Below are 19,924 nucleotides of genomic sequence, written 5' to 3' on the forward strand. Positions count from 1 at the left end.
AATAAACACACTTTACAAGGTTGTATTTGCAGTTTGAAACAATTTAAAACGCAATTTTTTTCAATTGGCAATTTATTATTACAATTTATTATATGATAAATTGCGTAATAAATTGCCCAAATAGTATAAATTGCCAATTTGGTGTGTGTTTGAACCTAGTATAACACTCAAATACATACATATCTACCGAAGTAATTACCACTTACCGGTAAGTTGGCACCGGATGACCCTGGGCAATACAGGGTAATGTGGTTTGTCCCTTAAGCACAACTTGTCGGAGAGAACGTTTTTCAACATTTATACGAGGCTGAACCATGCCTTTTGGCTCAGTAACAATAATGCGTCCAGGATATGTAGATATTTGTATTTCACCTAAAATTAAACAATTCGGGGCATGTGGATGAGAAACAAAATAAAAAAGAAATTTCAACTGTGAAATAAGTTATGAGTAAGCAGCAGTTGTCAAGGAAAATGCTCATAAAAAGGTTCAAGTTGTTGTTGTTGTTGTTGTTCTTGTAGCAGTGCTTCGCCCCATCCAATAGATGCGACCAATAACAAATTATCATCAATATCCTCTAACAGGAGTTCAAGGAAACTCGCAGTTTTAGCAGGGGTGGACCAGAGTGAGAGGGGTGTTAGCGGCGTTGGTTCCACATTACAATTGAAGAGATGGTTCGTGTCATGTGGGGACACATTGCATGCAGAACATACATTTTGTATGTCGGGGTTGATTCTGGATAAGAGTTTAACCTGTTACAGTATACAGATCGAAGTTGAGTTAGAGTGACGCGCGTCTCCCCAGGGAGAGTGCGTTCCTCTTTTGCGAGTTCTGGGCATTTTTCTTTAAAAACTGTTCTCGCCTGGCATAGAGGTCCGATGCCTTTTTGTGGATATCCCTATGGACTTGTTTGTGTTTTTTTTTTTGTATAAACATATAAACGGCTGTGTTCTCAGGTGCCGTATTTCCTCATAACGCTTGACTTTTTAAGCCCTTGCGAGGTGGGACCTCTTCAATCGCATGTCTGTTGGGATGCCTAGGTTTTTGAGTATTCAACATAAACTATTTGTTCAGCATTTCATTTTTCTCGCTAATGGAGAGTACTCTCACCTCATTGTGTAGGTGGTGTTTTGGGAACATATGAGGGCAGTACGTAGCGGTTCTGATAGCGGTGTTTTGGCAGGCCTGTATTTTCTTCCAGTGGGTAACCTTTAGGCTGGGCGATCATATTGGGGACGCGTAGCATGCAAGCGGCCGGCCAATTGCCTTGTTAGTGGTAATGAGCGTTTCTTTTTATTTACCCAAAATGCTGCCGGCAAGAGATCCTAGGATTTTATTACGGCTCTAGATTTAAGATACATTTGCGGTTGCATGCTCCCCAAAATGTAGATCCTAATCGAACATCACACCCAGTATTTTTGAGTGAAAGATAGTAGGTAGCGTAATGCCATCGACGTAGATGTCCAATATGGTCAACAGGTGCCCTGTCCATTTTGTAGATAAGGTCGCCAATGATTTGGTCCGTGACAAAGTCAGGTTTTGCGGGGCGAAAAACTGAAAATATCAGGGAATAGCTGTGTATTTTATTACATAAGTCATCGATGTGTGGGCCTTGTGCAGTCAACGGGGTAGGATAAAATATTGACTCCTGGTGTCGAAGGTAGCTTCGATATGTAGACGTTAAACAAAAGGGGGGCTATGATACCACCCTGTGGTACCCCTTCTTTAATTCTTATGAGTTTAGATGTTACGTTCCTGTATTGCGGCCTCCGCTGCAAAATGAGGCCGGATCTCCGAGATTCTTGCGGAAAGAACGCTTCGCTAGACGGTCATCAGTCGGGATAGGGAGGGCAGCAAAACGATTGTCTGTATAAGTTTTGTAATCTTCCCATTGTACTTTTTTGAAGTTGATGAAAATGCGTTTTTAAATAGTGATAAATTCGGCGGATCCCTCGAACGAAAGGAGTATGGGTAGGTGTCAGATGCTAATGTTACTATCGGCTACCATATGTGTGGGGGCGTGCCCGTTTATCGTGGAGAACATCGCTTCTTCTATTAGGTCCGGCAACATCTCATCCCTGCCGTCCGCCTGTAGATCATAATGTCACAGCAGCATCCACTGGGGCAACAGGTGACAGGCGGGATGTAGATGTTGATAATTTCTAAATTTGCATAGCCTTACCGGACAGATTTGCCTTCACGTTCCAGGACATTGTCCCTTCGGACGATTTCGGGATCAAGCAGATTATATTTCACTGAGTGGTGGGCGATGAATGCGAGTCCGCCTCTATTTCCACTGAGACGCAGACTACGGGACACCCTTGGGCGTGAACAGCAAGGTACCACAAACGATTTGTAAACGTTGCGGGGGCGAGGGGTTTTGGGCTCTAGCCCAGAACGTGAAACCATCCCTTACATGTGACACAGTGGCAGGAGTGTGACCACCCTAAAAATACTCTTTTTCGGCACAAGCAGTAAAACCATTTCTCTGGAACACGATCAGGTACTGGCCTTGGATTGAGTACGATACCTTCCCGGAGCAGGAGTTTATGACGCAGTTCTGTTGCAAGGATCTGCCGCGAGCACGACAATTTGTGGGAGGGACGCAAGAAATAAAATGGGGTAATACTTAAATGACAGCCCTTGGTCGGGGAAAATCCCGAGGCGTCGGATACATAGAACCGGCTGCCTTGGAAAGCGACAAAAAGGTTCAAGCCTTCCTTTGAAGTCTCGCAAAGTGGAAGCTGAGTCATAAATACAAATTACCAGCATTTTATCTGGTATACCTGTACACACCCACCAGTTGAGCACCCGAACACTTCCTTCCGAACAAAGCAGTATCTAAAATCAGAGCAGCAAACCGATTCGAACCGGTTCATAAACCGAGCCACTCGCTATTTTGGAGCTTTGAATCGAACCGAGATACTTTACAATTCAAAAACCGAAAAAAACACCTAAAAAATGATTCCTTTCGGTTCAAAATAAAATGTTGCCAAAACAATTCAAAATAAAACTAATATCCCACTTTAACCTAAAGCATAAAGTTTTTGGATTTTTTTGTGGATTTGCATATCATGAAGTGCTTGCCTCACTATGGTCAGATATTTTTTCTAATTTTAATCAGTTAGAAAGTGAAATTATACCTTTGAATCTTAGGTAAGGTTGAACTGACAGGGAACCCTTAGGACCTCACATATACTGAATATATGCTTAGTGTTATCAGAAGTTTGTTTGACAACCAAACTGAAAACTCTTATCAAAACAAAGACCCACATAATAAAATAAATACGCCCTAAAGGCCCTGAGACCTGGACATGATACTGCCCTTCTCGAGTTGTTACTGTTGTTGTGCTTCGTCCTTTCAATGGGTCCGACCGGTCACAATATTGTCATCAAAGTCGTCTAACGGGAGTTCAAAGAAACTCCTAAATGGGATTGGTGTTAGGAAGATTGGTGTTAGAGGCGTAGGCTCTAAATTACAATTAAAAATATGGTTGGTGCCAAGTGGAGACACATCGCATGAAGGACATACATTAATTATGACGGGGTTGATTTTGGACAAGTAAGATTTTAACCTGTTACAGTATCCAGAACGAAGTTTTACCAATGGGGGCCTGTATCTCCCTTGGAAGTGTGCTTTCTTCTTCTTCAAGAGCAGGATATTGTATATTGACCCGGGCGCGTCCTGGGAAAAGCGTTTACCAATTACGTGTGGATTTTGCTTAGGGCTTCCTTATGCTTGCCTGGGTCAAACCGCTGTGTTGGCAAGTGCCGGATTCCGTCATAGCGCTTATGGAGATGCTCTCTTAACCCGCGTGGAGGTGGCGCTAGATCAAGCAGGACCGGATGGAGCGCCAAATATAGCCCTTAAATCATCGATACGGTCTAGAACATCGGTATTTACGGATCCCTTCAATGCCTGTTTCCAAGAAGGCGTTTTCCCCCGCTAATGGATATGCCAAAGGCTGGATCTTTTGCTGAAACCTGGTAAGATGCCCGACCAGCCATCTTCATACAGGCCCCTTTGTATGTTAGATTCAATAGGAAAGATTCTCGAACGTATTATTAGTGAGCGTCTGCAGAAGTCGCTGGAAAGCCCAGGTGGCTTGTCAAATAGTCAGTTTGAATTTCAAAAGACGAGATCCACGATAGCTGCAAAGTAAAAGGAAGCTCTGTGCACTGATAACTTTGGATATTAGAAATGCTTCTAACACCGCGAAATGACAGCCCTACGAAACTTTGGCACTCCTGCTTACCTGCTCAGAATAAATGTTAGCTATTTAAGCGACAGAGTACTCCTTTTTGATACGGATGAAGGACCAAGAAAGCACAACATCACGAGCAGTGTACCTCAGGGATCTGTTCTAGGTACAACTCTTTGGAATGCTATGTGTTACGGTGTGCTACAAATCGACCTTCCCGGAGGCACGGAAATTGTCGGCTATGCAGATGATATTGTCGTAATAGCAGTGGCCAAGAAACTTCATCGGCTCCAAGAATTATGTAATGATTCCATGGGAATAATAAAGGAATGGCTAGCAATAAGACAGAAGTGGTTTTGGTGAGCTTAAAGCGGACTGTGGATAAGTTAATCCTAACCATAGGAGATTATCAAATAAATTCAAAGCCTTCCTTGAGATATATAGGAGTAAACATTGACTGAAAACTAACTTTTAAGGAGGACTTCAGGGCGGTGGAGGAGAAAGTTTCTAGAGATAGTGGAGCCCTAACGCGAATAATGCCCAACATCGGCGGCCCAGGCGAAGCTACCCTCCAGCTATTATCCAACGTAACCAGCTCTATAATATTATATGCAGCTCCAGTATGGCACGGATCTAAAATGGTCCATCAAAAAGATATACTAACAGCTTACCGTACTACTGCTATACGAATAACATGTGCGTATCGAACGGAGTCCGATGACGCGATCCATGTTTTATCCAGGAAAATCGGCGGTCCCACGAGGTGCGGACATATGAACAGGATTAGCCTGGTTTCATTGTGTCACTTGAGGGTAGTGCGCTACCCCAACCTCCAATAAAAAAAAGATCAAACAGTTGTTTGCTAGGATGTCCTGGTTTGTGACAGTTTAGCAAAAATTGTGTGTTCAGCATTTCGTTGTGCTCTTTTATGTTGAGCTCTTTGGCTTCACTATGTAGGTGATGTTCGGGGGTTATAAAAAGGCATCCCGTGGCAGTTCTTATTGCAGCATTTTGACAGGCCTGCAGCCATTTCCCGTATATGTTTTTAAGACGGTGACCAAACTGGCGACGCTTAGCACGGAAGAGGCTGACCAATTGCTTCGTAAGTGGTTAACAACGTTTCTTTATAGTTTCCCCAGGTACTGCCGGCAAGCGACTTGCGGATTTTGTTGCGGCTGTGTACTTTAGATACAATTTCGGTAGCAGTCGTTGGCATAGGAAATGGTTGTAACTCTTTCTGGTGGGGAAGGAATTTTTGATATGTAGAAATTAAACAGAAGCATGGATAGGACACCACCCAGTGGTACACCCTGTTGAATTTTCGTAGGCTTTGAAATTTCGTTCCTAAATTGAACCGACGCTTGCCGACTGTTCAGATAATTTGCGGCCCATATTTTTAGACAAGGGAAGATGTCACCTTTCTCTGTCTTGGAGTAGCGTTCGTCGTTGATTGTGTCAAAAGCTTTTAACAGTACAAGTGCCACGACCACCGTCCTGTGATGGCGTTTTTCCTGATTAAGTCGGTAAATTATCTGAGGGTTTATGGCGTTTAGCGTGATGTTTGTGCTATGCATTTTGCGGAAGCTATGTTGCTGGGAGGCTAGGGGAAGATTCGCCGTGAAATGAGGTAGCAAGATGGTTTCCAATGTCTTCGCTACTAACGAAAGGAGTGATATCGGTCGATGTGACTTGCCTTCGTTATCTGGTTTACCAGGCTTTATTGACATGAATTCCGGTTAAGCTCCGATTTACATATATTGATGATGAAGATATGAAAAGCAAAGTCTGCCGAATGAGCTAATATTAGATAATTTCGTAACGAATGCGTTGCTTTATAATGAAGTTAAGTGGAAAAATTTAGAAAACATCAACAACAAAGTACTTGCAAACCATAGTACCAATCACTCTCACTGATGTACGCTCAATTGGTTTGATCCGAATGTACAAAACCGTCCAATTTAGACTTTTGTTTACTCTGTTTTAAAATTTTAATGTAAGTTCGGGTGAAACCGAACAATACATACCCAGCTGCGCACTTGAAACGCTGTTGTTTGCTTTTTGTGGTTAATAGTGCAATAATATATATGTACATATATGGTTCTATTCTGAACTAATTTTCGTTCTAAAGAAGCAAAAAGTAAACAAAGGCTACCACTAATGAACTTGAGCGGGTAAAAATGTGTTTTAACAGTTGTAGATATGAAAAAAATGCTTATGCCAAATTTCGTTCGGATTGGGAGATTTTGTTCGACTTATGACATTAAAAGTATTTTGGAAATAGTAACAATTTCTTAACTAATTTGTTTAAGTTTTGTACTTGCTCGACCATACCACTACTGCTTCACCACTTTGAGTGTTCTTGCGAAGGACAAAGCGTAACCTGGTTAAAAAATGTGCCCGTATTCACATTTGTAACAAGAGCCGTCACGTGTAGGTGATATTTAAACACGATTGATAGGCTATATCCAATGTGGTTCACTCCAAGGGACTAGTATGGGATAGAGCCGCCAACTTTAGGAAATGTCAAACCGGGAGACTTGGGATATGAATGATATGAAATGAAATAAAGATATTTTTCAAAACCTTCTCATATGTGCCTATATCTTCAACTTAAGCCTGAGCTGAGAATCATTTCAAAAGAGTATTTAAGCCCCTGAAGCCTACTAAGGAATTTTGCATCACTGATTTCACGTTCACTGGCGATCGCCGAGGTGCGTTGGTAGCGTGCAGATGCCGTTCCGAGTCGGCATAAAACATGTAGGTCCCGTCCCGCCAATTTGTAGGGAAAATTAAAAGGAACTCGATGCAAATTGGAAGAGAAGCCCGGCCTAAAATCTTTCCGGAGGTTATCGTGCCTTACATTTATTTATTTATTGATTTCGCTTATTCTTTCAAAAATCCGCACCTTTTTCGGGTAATTTGCTTTCTTACCAACTTGAGGACAATTTGAAAACATGTTCGACATAGGTCATTTTATTTAATTTCATTGTTCTTTTTTAAATTTTTTGAAAAAAGTATGAAAAGTGAGCATTTAAATTTAATATATAACTTTTCTTTTATGGTTTTTTGTTTTTATAACTAGGTGAATTCGGTGATGAAAAATCCGTGTTAAGCTGGCATTGAAAGCGCCTCTTTTCTCAAATAACTTTTGAACCATTAGAAAGTGTTAAATTTCGCTATTGGATATTTATAACTGGCAGTGATGCGCATCCCTTCATACCCCTTTTCGACCATATCGGACCAATTTTCGAAATGAACAATGAATGGCCTAGACAGTCTTAAAACATTAGAAAATATAGTAACGCGCCGAACGCCGTCGCCGCGCCGATATTTTTGACATTCGGCGGCGGCGTTTATCGGCGGCATATATCTCTACTGTGTACAAGTACAGCTGGGTATAATAAATAAAGCAAATATAGTGTACTCACCGGTTAAGCGATTCACGGTGCGGCAAGTGTAACTCTTAAATGCATCATTGGGCCCAGCATTATTGATGTATAGTTCTCCGTTTGATAACACCGTATATTTTCCACCTATGTCAGTGTTGGGGTACAGATGCATGCCAGTGTCTTGTACCCAAGCCGTCACCATAACAAATTCTGACATGTAGCTTGGCACCTGCAAATATTCATTTCCATTACAATTCCATTTGCCCAAAACTATACATATATATATATTTATATATGTGTAAATGCTGTCAAATTTTCGTAAATTTGTGTTATTCCTTTATAAAATATAATTTTTTCGACTACGGCACAAAATAACACTATTACTAAAATTATTCTAAATTGGCAATTAATTTTTTATTAAGGATCCTCTTATTTTTCAAGGCCTGTTAACTTAAAATTGTAAATTTGCTTTTGCATTTTTTAAACGGTTTTATTTAGCTTGGTTCTGTGTAGCGGGCGTTGTTTACGAATTTTGTAATTAAAATTTAAGTAACTTCCCGATATGCTACAAGCTTGAAACTTGGCTAGGTGGCGTATGGATCGATATATTTCAAAAAATCGTATTTTTCTAATTTGGCTCATATTTGGAACATATATTTCATACAGAAATAAAAATCGCTTTATGAAAAAAATTCCCTCTAGGCGGCGCAAGGATCAAGGTATTCCAAAATATCGTGTTTGTGATCTGATTTGGCTCATATTGGGAACATATAGTACATACAGAAATAGAAATCGCTTTACAAAAAATTGCCGCTAGGTGCCGCAAGGATCTAGATATTCAAAAAAATCGTAATTGAGGTCCGATTTGTCTCATATTTAGAACACATATTACATACAGGAACAGAAATCGCTTTGTGAAAAAATCCCCGCTAGGTCGCTTTATAAAAAAATTCCCGATGCAATGATCGAGATATTCAATAAACTCGTATTTGTAGTCCGACTTGGCTCATATTTGGAACAAATATTACATACAGTCCGGTAGAAGCGACATCACAATACTTTGGAGTTCGAGGAGGGACAACCATACGCGGCGCTGAGTCGAGTAAAGTCTTTGGAAGGATTATGTATTGAGGAGTTAGAATGTAAAAAATTGTCAGGAAAAAAGAGTCCTTGTAATAATGAGGCATAAAATGAACTTTTTTTTATTTATTTAAGTGAACTAAATAGAATGAGAAATAATATAGAAGAGATTTTAGATTTTAGGCCGAGCATCTCTTCCAATTTGCGTCGAACTCCTTTTTAATTTTTCCTACAAATTGACGGGACGGGACCTAAACGGTTTTATTGAAGAGAAGACTTAAATAAGATAATAATAATACTACTAGCTAGAAAATAATTAGTCATCACATTCCTCATCAATCTAGGGCGTTGATCAGACAAATAAATAAAGGCGTTGGGACCCCTGAATTTCTAAAAACGTGAGGGGTAGCATAACCTGTTTAAGGTTCAGTTGGTCTTACTTATACATATACGAAAATATCATTTGTAAAGATATGAGCGGTTGACTATCAAAAGAAATTTGACGCGACACCGGCTTTTATTTATTTGTTTGATCAACGCCCTAGATTGATGAGGAGTGTGATGGTACTAGTCATACGTACCTAATTATTTTCTAGCTTTTAGTACTATTATTACTTAATTTAAGTATTCTTTTCAATAAAACCGTTTAACTTAAACATTTTTTTTAATTACTTTATTTATTTATGTTTTATTTAATGGTGTGTTCAGTTTATACTTATATTTAAGAATTCGCGAGCTTAACACCGGCTTATAATAATTGAATTTCAATTATTATGTCTTCTAAGAGAAACTGATAAGAAAGAAACATTTACTGGCATATTGCGATGGAACTATTCGAAAACCGCCAACGTAATCATCATCAGGCAATTTTGTAATGTTATCAAAGGTTTCAACGGGATTCGAACCGTGAATCACATGGTGAAACTGCAGTTGCCTTTAACCACTAGGCTATCCTGCTGGTATTTGTTTTCATGCTTAATTCAGTTTTTCTCATTTCTACACTAACAACACAATTGAGACATTTTGTCTCTATATTAATTTGTGTGCCATGTAGATTTGTTCTTGTAAAGTTCTTCTTCGTTGCGAATGAGAAGCTTTGTAAACTCGGGCTCAGTTTTACATATTTATGTATATTTGTTTAATGGCGTGTTCAGTTTATACTTATATTAAGAAGTCATGAGCTTAACACCGGCTTATAATAATTGAATTTCAATTATTATGTTTTCTAAGAGAAACTGATAAGAGAGAAACATTTACGGGCATATTGCGATGGAAACATTTCGAAAACCGCCAACGTAATCATCATCAGGCAATTTTGTAATGTTATCAAAGGTTTCACCGGGATTCGAACCGTTAATCACATGGTGAAACTGCATTTGCCTTTAACCACTATGCTATCCTGCTGGTATTTGTTTTCATGCTAAATTCAGTTTTTCTCATTTCTACACTAACAACACAATTGAGACATTTTTTCTCTATATTAATTTGTGTGCCATGTAGATTTGTTCTTGTAAAGTTCTACTTCGTTTCGAATGAGAAGCTTTGTAAACTCGGGCTCAGTTTTACATATTTATGTATGTTTGTTTAATGGTGTGATAAGTTTATACTTATATTTAAGAATTCGTGAGCTTAACACCGACTTATAATAATTGAATTTCAATTATTATGTTTTCTAAGAGAAACTGATAAGAATGAGACATTTACTGGCATATTGCGATGGAACCATTTCGAAAACCGCCAACGTAATCATCATCAGGCAATTTTGAAATGTTATCAAAGGTTTCATCGGGATTCGAACCGTGAATCACATGGTGAAACTGCGGTTGCCTTTAACCACTAGGTTATCCTGCTGGTATTTGTTGTTCACAGTTCGAATCCCGGTGAAACCTTTGATAACATTACAAAATTGTCTGATGATGATTACGTTGGCGGTTTTCGAAATGGTTCCATCGCAATATGCCAGTAAATGTTTCTTTCTTATCAGTTTATCTTAGAAAACATAATAATTGAAATTCAATTATTATAAGCCGGTGTTAAGCTCATGAATTATTAAACTTTATTTATTGTTTTATTTTATTTTAGTTGGCAAGGAATGAGTTGTGAAGGCCCGACAAGAAAAGCTAAACATTGCTCCAAACAAGAAAAAATAAATTTTACTTAGGCTTACTTAGGCTCTTTTGACCATTAGCGTTTGGTGCAAATAAAAACAACTTGTTTCACCATTCCAACCCGATAAAACAGTGGGAATGTACAAGAGCGAGTATATAAATAAAATGAACACTCTACTAGACGACAAAAACACATGCAAAAAGGCAGGGCTGACCCAACTCATACACTACAAAATAAAAATAATAAAATAGTAGAAGATATTTACAAACAGAAACACATTAACCTTAAAGAAAAACAAAAGTTATCATTTTCAGCTGCAACTGCGCCCAGGCTTTATGGATTGCCCAAAATCCATAAACCCACCACACCCTTACGTCCTATCGCATCGTCCGTAAATGTTCCTTGTTACCATCTAGCAAAATATATAAAAGATAAAATTAAAAATGTACCGTCCGAAGAGTATGATAGCCGTGTTTTTTTTATAAGCTTTTATTTAGTTTCACTTGGCGGTTGTCTGTAATCAAATTTTGCAAGTTAAATTTGACACACTTCCCGGTGTCCGATTGAGCTGAAATTTTGCTCGCATGTATAACTCCGATGACAATGCAATATTACTTTGCAAGAATTCCAAAAATAAATTGATCAATAACAAAGTTATCGGCAAAGGTTTGTGCTCATAAGCAATAAAAGCCTAAGTCCCATACAAACCCCGCCTAGCTACAGCGGTACGCATATTAACTAACTGCTAACTGCGAGAACAACGGACACAAACCGCAGTAGCAATTCCATGCTATTATTACGCGGGTATGGGATTCACCACGCCATTTTATATGAGAACCTTTTTTACCACGTGGTGATTCCCATTCTTTTTTAGAAGGTTGGTGAATAACCTACAGCGGCTCAAGAACGCAGGTAACTTCGCTTTGTTTGTGTATACAACGAACGTAGAAGTTAGGCTGTTATCACTAAATGTTGCATACTTTCCTGCGCACTTGATTTTGTTTTACAGATTTTTGGCGATGGAATTTTAGCTAAGCAAAAGTTGGAATTTTTTTTTGAAACAGATTTAACCCACAGAGCAGAGATCTGCAATGAGTAGTTGTAAACTGAACGCGACATAGGCAAAGTCATAATAATAAAATAAAAGAAAAAAACTTTTTTTAAAATAAACTTTTGTTATTGGTTAATAAAATTAACTAAAAATTAAAAAATAAAATTAAAGAAAAAAACTTTTTTAAAAATAAGCTTTTATTATTGGTAAATAAAATTAACTTAAAAGTAAAAAATTAATTGACTGTAAAGAAATATAACACTATAAAAGAGTGTTACATTGTGATAGCAAGAAAAGGAGGTCCTAAATGTTCTTAATTATACCATCAAAATTTAACACGCTTTTATTAGAACAATTAGGACTGTGATATAAACTGTAAGATTTAATAATTTAGGTGTAAAGTTTTAATGTAAAAAATATATAATTATGTACAATATGGAATTCTTTTGTCGCAGACGAAGAAGCCTAATTATCGCTAAAGGTTACAATGAACTTATAAAGTGTTATGCTTCTTTACAGTCTAATTATTTTTTACTTATAGTTTATTTTATTAACCAATAATAAAAGCTTACGTTGGGTTAGGTTGAACTGGCCGGTCCATGAGAACCTCACATAGACTGATTGAGTCCGTAGTGTTACCAGAAATTTGTTTTAACCACCAAACTGAAAAACCCTATCAAAAAGCAAGACCTATGTTATAAAATAACTCCGTCCTCTTGGCAAACACTAGAAGCTCCCTAGGACTTAAGCCGCTTGCTGCTTCTAGATCTAACAGCTGTATCACTCCTAATAGCTGGAGTCTTCGCCTGGCAAGTGCAGGGCACGAGCACAGAACGTGCTCGATCGTTTCCTCCTCCAACCCGCACTTCCTACATCTGCTATCATTGATCAAGCCTAATTTAAAGGCATGTGACGGCAGAAGGCAGTGTCCAGTCAGAATATCCGTCATGAGTCTACAGCCCTCTCTTTTTAATGATAGAAGCAACTTTGTTAGTCTAAGGTTGTAAGACCTACACATAATCTTCGACACTTTACAGCCCCGCGCTTGAACCCATGCCTTTCCCGCTTGGTCGATCATGTGCATCTCTCGCCTTCGTTTAATCTCGCCCAGTGTAATTGGGACCTCTACGGAGCATACTTCAAGGGATGCGCCCTTTTTAGCTAGTTCGTCCCCTTTTTTATTCCCATCTATTCCCATATGCACTGGGACCCAATATAGATATATGCTTCTCCCTGTCCCGATTCTCTTCAGAGACTGCTTACACTCTAACACGCATTTAAATGCTTTGGTATGCGAGATTATTGCCTTAATTGTTGCTTGACTGTCAACTTTTTTAAAAGTTAACACGGTTGCAGCTTAAGCTATTCTCTTCCAGGGTTTCTACTGCTTTGGTTACGGCTAATTTCCGCTTGGAAAACGCTACAGTAATCCGGCAACCTGTTATTTCCGGATCAGCACAGTGTACCGCAGGCCCTACTCCTTCCACTCCTTTGGAACCATCTGTGTACATATGTATCGCCTCGTCCGCCATTTACGCACCCTTGCACCAACCGTCAATCTCTATTGTGGCCTTAAGATCTCCCTTGAAGCGCAGATAGGAAGTCAGGTAGTCTGTTCGTCTTGTGATTGATGACGCTATACTACTATGGCCATATGGTCGGCGCTCAAGCTACCCCGAGGCACCGAGCCTGGTTGCGGTTGTTAATGCTATGTTCTTTGCTACCAGGTCTATAGGTGGAATGTGCAAAATGGCGTACAGTGCAGCCGTCGGGATTGTTTTCAGGGCTCCCGTAATGCTAAGCATCCATAGTCTGCATACCCCTCATTTTTTGAGGTATGTTGTTTTTGTGTGGCTTTCCACCAAACAAGAACTCCATAGTATAGAATAGGGCTTGGCTTACAATCGCTGTAAAAACCCAATGAGAAAGAGAGGGCGATAAGCCCCACGAACACCCCAGCATCCTTTTACATGCATAGAGTCCCGTTGAAGCCTTCTTGACCCTGTCCTCCACGTTTCCATGAGAGCTTACTGTCTAGGATGATTCCTAGATATTTTGTGCAAGGTTTCTCCTGTAAGCCCACCCCTCTTAACTTAGGCCTGGTCCAATTTGGGACCTTGTACCTCTTTGTAAATAAGACCATATCCGTCTTCTCCGCATTGTCTTTCAACCCGACATTAGATGCCCAGGTATGAATATCCCGAAGCGCCCGATCCATCAAAGAACTAATCGTTGGAAGGCACTTTCCACTTATGACAATTGCAACGTCATCTGCGTAAGCCGTAAGTTTTACGGGTCCCTCATCGAATCGCCTGAGCAGTTGGTTGATGACCAGCGTCCACAGGAGAGGTGATAGCACCCCTCCCTGCGGCGTGCCCCTGTCCACTGATTTCGTGGCCACGTACAATCCCCATTGTGATGTAATCTTCCTGCAATTTAACATGCAGCCGATCCATCTGATTAAGGCGGGATGTACTTTAATGTAATTAAGACCATCCATAATCGCCTATTTAGAAACATTATTGAAATCTCCTGCAAAGTCCAAGAAGACTCCTAGAGCTTACTCTTTATATTCCAGGGATTTCTCTATGCTTATTACCACCCTATGCAATGCGGTGTCTACCGACTTGCCTTTGGTGTACGCATGCTGGAGAGCAGCTTTTCATCCACGTTGGACTTTATGTACACATCTATCAGCCTCTCAAAGGTTTTGAGCAGAAATGATGTTAAGCTAATGGGTCTATAGTCTTTGGGATACACGTGACCGATCTTCCCCGCCTTTGGTAGAAAAGCTACACGAGCAGTTCTCCAAGAGTGCGGTACATGATTCAGCCTTATTCACCCATCGAATATTATTTTAAGCCATTCCACGACCGCCATACTTGAAACTTGTAGCATGGCCGGGAATATACCGTCTGGGCCAGGCGATTTAAACTTAGAAAACGTTTTCTCTGCCCATTCGATCTTGGTATCGGTCACCAACCCCGGCACTAGCCGCTCCGTGATCGAAGTGGTAGTGATGTCTGCTGACTCTTCTAAACCGTCTCCCGATGGGAAATGTGTGTCGAGAAGCACCTCAAGGGATTCCTCACTCTTACGTGACCATTCCCCGTTCTCTTTCTTTATTAGTCCCTGGACTATGTTTCCCCTTGCTAGGACTTTTTTCAGCCGTGCTGTTTCGCTGGAGCACTCTATCTCCGTACAGAATCTTTTCCATGAGATTCTCGTCGCCCTGGAAATTTCACGCTTTTAGATCCTCAGTAGATCCCTGTTCTCATCCCGACACGCTTCGCTTTCCACGGGCTTTGCGAGCTTAAACATTTCTTTTACCTGTCTTCTTAGAAGACTCAGCTCATTGCTCCACCATGGCGGCTTTGCTTTTCCTCTGAATCTTCTTAGAGGGCAAGCTTTGTTATACGCAGTCATAAGCGTCCTTCATTCGGCTCCTACAGTTCCTCCACATTGGCAACCTCTTTGGGTTCTCCCAGTTTTGTTTCTACATGTTTCGGGAATTTAGTCCAGTTCATTGATCTAGGGTTTCTAAAGGTTCGTCCCTTCTCTACCGTCTTTAGGGGGATACTGAAGCTGATATACGCATGGTCGGAGAAGGATGGTCTATCAAGAACCATCCAATCATACCTTCATATATCACGCTCGGAGCTCAATGTAATATCCAGAACATTGCTGGATGATGGACCAATGTATGTAGGGCATTTCCCCTGTTGGTTATCTGCAAATTGGTTTGCAGGATGTAACAAAATATAGATTCGCCTCACTCGTTCGTATCTGCTCCTCCTCACGCATTGTGGCGCGCATGTGCATCTGCGCCTACGACCAACTGCTCTTCGCGCCCTTCCTCCTGTAATAGCCTTTTGCACTCCATCGGTGGAACCTCCGCAGCATGGGCCACGTAGCAGGACGCCAGGATAAATTCCTGCTTATTCTTTTGCTCATCGGCCACCGCTACGAGGTCCTCAGTGGTGTAATTATGCAGCATATATGAAAGCAGCTGTTTCCTTACCATTACTGCAGCCCGCACCCGTCCTTCCGTTTGCGGGCAGTAAACGCCAAACCCGTGCGCGCTAATACCAGAAACCTTTCCTCTCGATGAGAGCCACGGCTCCTGGATCAGTGCCTCGTCAAACGAACCCTCCTCAAGGGTTAGGAGGAGTTTGTGCGACGCCACTTTACTGTGCTGGAGGTTTATATGTAGGACTCGCAGCACCATTGGGCTGTTTGTCCCCCTCCGGCACCTCCGTCGTGACGTCATCGTCCTCCCCTTGCCCTTTTGGTTTAGAGTATTCGAGACGCCCTTCAGCCTCTCGTAACTGTTGTGCCGGGTGTTCCTCTGTGCGAGTCATTTGGCGGTTGATCCTCTTCTAACACCTTCGTGGTGACGTCGGGGACCTCCACCTGTATTTTTTCCCTTAGGCTTCTGAGGTCCTTTTCGACTTCGCCCACCTCTAACGTGTAATAAGCTCCCTTTCCACAGATCTCCACCTTTCAGTATTCATTTGTCCGAAAGGACTGCTACGATCAACCAGCGCCAAAGTCAGTGACTGCTTTGCCACATCACTCATCTTCTCGGGAAAAGCCGGAGTCTTAGTGTTATCTCCCTTTGGCACCTCCGAGAAAGCCGGAGTCTTAGCGTTAACTCCCTTTAGCACTTCCGTAGTTGGAACTTCCCTCTGACTCGCAGCTTTCGAGGTAGTTGCTACCTCGCTGTTGGGGTCCTTCTGTCTTACAGCCTTGGGCCTACTTGTCTTGTCTATGCGACTGCCCTGCCTCGCGGCTCTGGGGCTGGGTCTTTTCTGCCTCTTGAAAGCAGGCTTGTCGCCTTCCGCCGAACGTTGCTTCTTCATTCTGCCATTCGACGTTTCTTCCTCCTCGTACTGGTTGCAGAACCGAGGGTTTATCGCAGCAAACCTTTTGAACTGTCTTCGACCTACTTCTACCGCCTCATGGGCCCATTCAAAGAGCTCGATCTCCACTTCCGTTGGGTCGACCGCTGCTCCCAAGCGTTATACAATTCTTTGTGCTGCACGTTACTGCGAGAGAGCTCTTTTACTTCCTCTGCTCAGTACCCTTCTCCACTCTTCTACTCCGTTTTGATTTGTGTGCTTCTCCAACACGGAGTTCATTGAATCAGCACTACTCTCTCTCCCGAGTCCGACGCATCGCTTAATGCGTATTTGTCATCCTTGGCTTGCGACTTAGTCCTCTTATCATCGTCCTTATTACAATCACGTAATGAGTCGTTCATCTTGGTCGTACGACCACCTGCCCGACAAGGCGGGCTCAGCGGTCCAGTATTATATACGGGGAAAGAAACGTACGCTACAGCAGCGCCCCTTACTTTGGTAAGGCCATTAATACTTCCCGAGGTGGCCCGGTATCGGGAAGGCTCCGTTCGAATACAGCCGAATTTATCCCCTGGTTGCAAATCGTCCAATAGGCGCAGTCCACATAACGCTCTAGATTAGAGGGTTGGCAGTTATTGGTCACCTACATCACGCCGCCCTCCTATGAGACGAAACGGCGTAGATGTCAGTCCTAAACAGCTCCGCCTCATAGTCGGACGCTATGGAGTTCGGCTAAGCTCTCACACCAACGACAAGGTGCCTACCCTAGTGAGGGTAATAAAAGCTTATTTTTAAAAAAATTTTTTGTTCTTTAATTTTATTACATCTATATACGTTTACGCTTAAGCTTTATATGGACTTCCAAGCGTCAAACTTTAAATACAGCTTTGAAATTGCTGCTCATAAAATTAATACTACTAAATTTCAATACGTATTATACTCAGATGTCACTGAAATATGTGTCTATGTTTCACCTCAACACTAATTCTATGTTGCACCTCTAAAAATGGAGTGTATCCACTGTTCATCGCAACTGATTCTGCTATATGTTAATACAACATAGGTTTGTTTGTGTCTCCGCTTTTCGGCGCACGCTGTGCTGTAGCTAGTTATTTAACCACTGCCGCTCGATGGATCTCCTAAACATTATCTAAGCGAGGATAAGCGTTTTTTTACGCGTAAACCTAAACGTATACGCGTGTAAAAAAACACGGCTAATGTCAAGAATGTGTTTAGATTAAAGGAACGACTCAAAAATATTCATGTAGATGATGAAGAAGTGCTAGTGTCATTTGATGTCGTGTCCCTGTTCACTAATATCCGCACCAATCTCGCCATCCGAATAATAATGCAAAAATCCACAACAAATATACCAAAGATCAAATTCCATGACATATTAAAATTCTGCTTGTTAGACAGTAATTATTTTAAATACAATGACACAATTTATGCACAAACGTGAATATAGCTGATATAATTACACTGTGCAACAGCCGGCTGGGTATTGGACCAAACCCACTTTTTTGTAGAGATTGAGGTTTAAGTAGACAAAGTACTATCTCCGTTTTTCGAAGTTAGCCTCCAAAAAATAGATATCGGCTTTCGAAGTCCGAAATTCTACATTTCGAAATTTTATTTTATTTTTTTTTTTTGTTAACGCGTTGAGCAAATTAAAAAAGTAAAAATGTGGTCGTTGTCCGCCTTTTTCTTTTATTTGAATGGCTGAATTCTTTTTTTGAAAAATTACAGTACGAGCAATGCCAGTGGAGAGTATGTGCAGACATGAAAGTAGTAGCCACTATCATGGGACTATCTGACTTTTCACCACGTATAATAACTGTTATACTAAATTTCTCAAAAAAAGAATTCAGCCCTTCAAATAAGGGAAAAGAGTGAACCACGACCACATGTTTACTTTTTAACGTAGCAAAATGCCACGTCAAAATAACCTACTCACAAGCCCTAACATTAAATATGTACATACCCTAACACTAAATATATATATGTACATACCCTAACATTAAATATATCAGGCATGCTTAACGAACGAAACGATATCATTTCGTTACGATAATCAACGCTAATAAACGAAACGAAGTGACTTCGTTTCGTTTATTAGCGTTGATTATCGTAACGAAATGATATCGTTTCGTTCGTTAAGCATGCCTGAAATATATACATACCCGACGATCGCCTTGCACAGCGAACAACCATCCGCAGATGGTATGCCAATTCCAACAGCGAACAACCAAACATACTCAGCACGCGTAGTACTGAATATCTGACGTGCATTTTTCATTCGCCATCATAACGAGGAGTCATTGATGAGCTAAATTCATAGTAACTTTATACGCTGCCAAGTATGTAATGGCAAACGCCATCACTTACTGCACCGATGGGCAAAACGGCTCGTATGCGCCTTTTGCTCATACGGCCATAGTGTACAAGTACAAGTGTGTTGACTTCTTTCTGACAGGCACTCGCTTAAGTGAGCATAACGGGAAAATCTGGGTTGCCATTGTTGTTTCGGTTGAAAACGGTCATTAGGGTTTTGTGCAGGGACGTAAAGATTGAAACAGTGTTTATGTAGTCACAAAAGTGTTCCTCCTGTTCCACAGCATTTGAATTTTTTTCATGGTGAAAATTGTTCACTTCAGAGTTATTGACTTTCATTAAAAATTTAATTTATTATACAAGGTTACTTTTCTAAGTGTGAAAAGCATAGAAAACGTAGAGTTTTTCAAATTATTGTGAAATACTTTTTAAACTCAACAACAAAGTATATCGGTAAAATATTTTCTAGGATTTCTGAATTTCTGTACCCAAGTTCATTATATTTGTGTAATGAAAGAGTCTGGTAACAGCATTTTTAAACGAAAAAACAACAATGTTATTTCATAAAAGTGTATATAATAGTTAAACTTTCATTCATTCATATTTTTGCACGCTTCTTTGGTTTGCTTCCATTCACAGCACCGTTTTATTTGCGGGAGACTTTCACAGTGACAGAAATTAAGGCGGATTTACATAGACGCTTTGGTTGTGTTGCATCGATCTGAAGCCTAGGCAGGCCCATAATATAAAAATGAGACTCCTTGCCATTTTCTTCGCTTTGAAGCGATGAGAGTTGTAAATCTTCCTTTGAGAATTTCTCAACTTTTTGAGGTCTTTAGCATTCAACAAACTTTGCTTGGCAAAATATAGGAGCTGCCATAAATTTAACTCATCTTTCG

The 19,924-nt window shown here is 40.6% G+C and overlaps 1 protein-coding gene across 1 annotated transcript in view; it reads right to left on the reverse strand.

Moving 5' to 3' along the window:
* Dscam4 (Down syndrome cell adhesion molecule 4) overlaps positions 1-19,924 on the reverse strand; it is a 2,049,237-nt gene that overhangs the window by 1,460,257 nt on the left and 569,056 nt on the right. The window contains 2 exon segments of the mRNA XM_067787909.1: positions 207-372; positions 7,629-7,818. Coding sequence (XP_067644010.1) covers positions 207-372; positions 7,629-7,818 — 356 coding nt within the window.

Source organism: Eurosta solidaginis, chromosome 5 (genome assembly GCF_040869045.1).
Source record: "Eurosta solidaginis isolate ZX-2024a chromosome 5, ASM4086904v1, whole genome shotgun sequence".
NCBI classification, from domain to species: domain Eukaryota; kingdom Metazoa; phylum Arthropoda; class Insecta; order Diptera; family Tephritidae; genus Eurosta; species Eurosta solidaginis.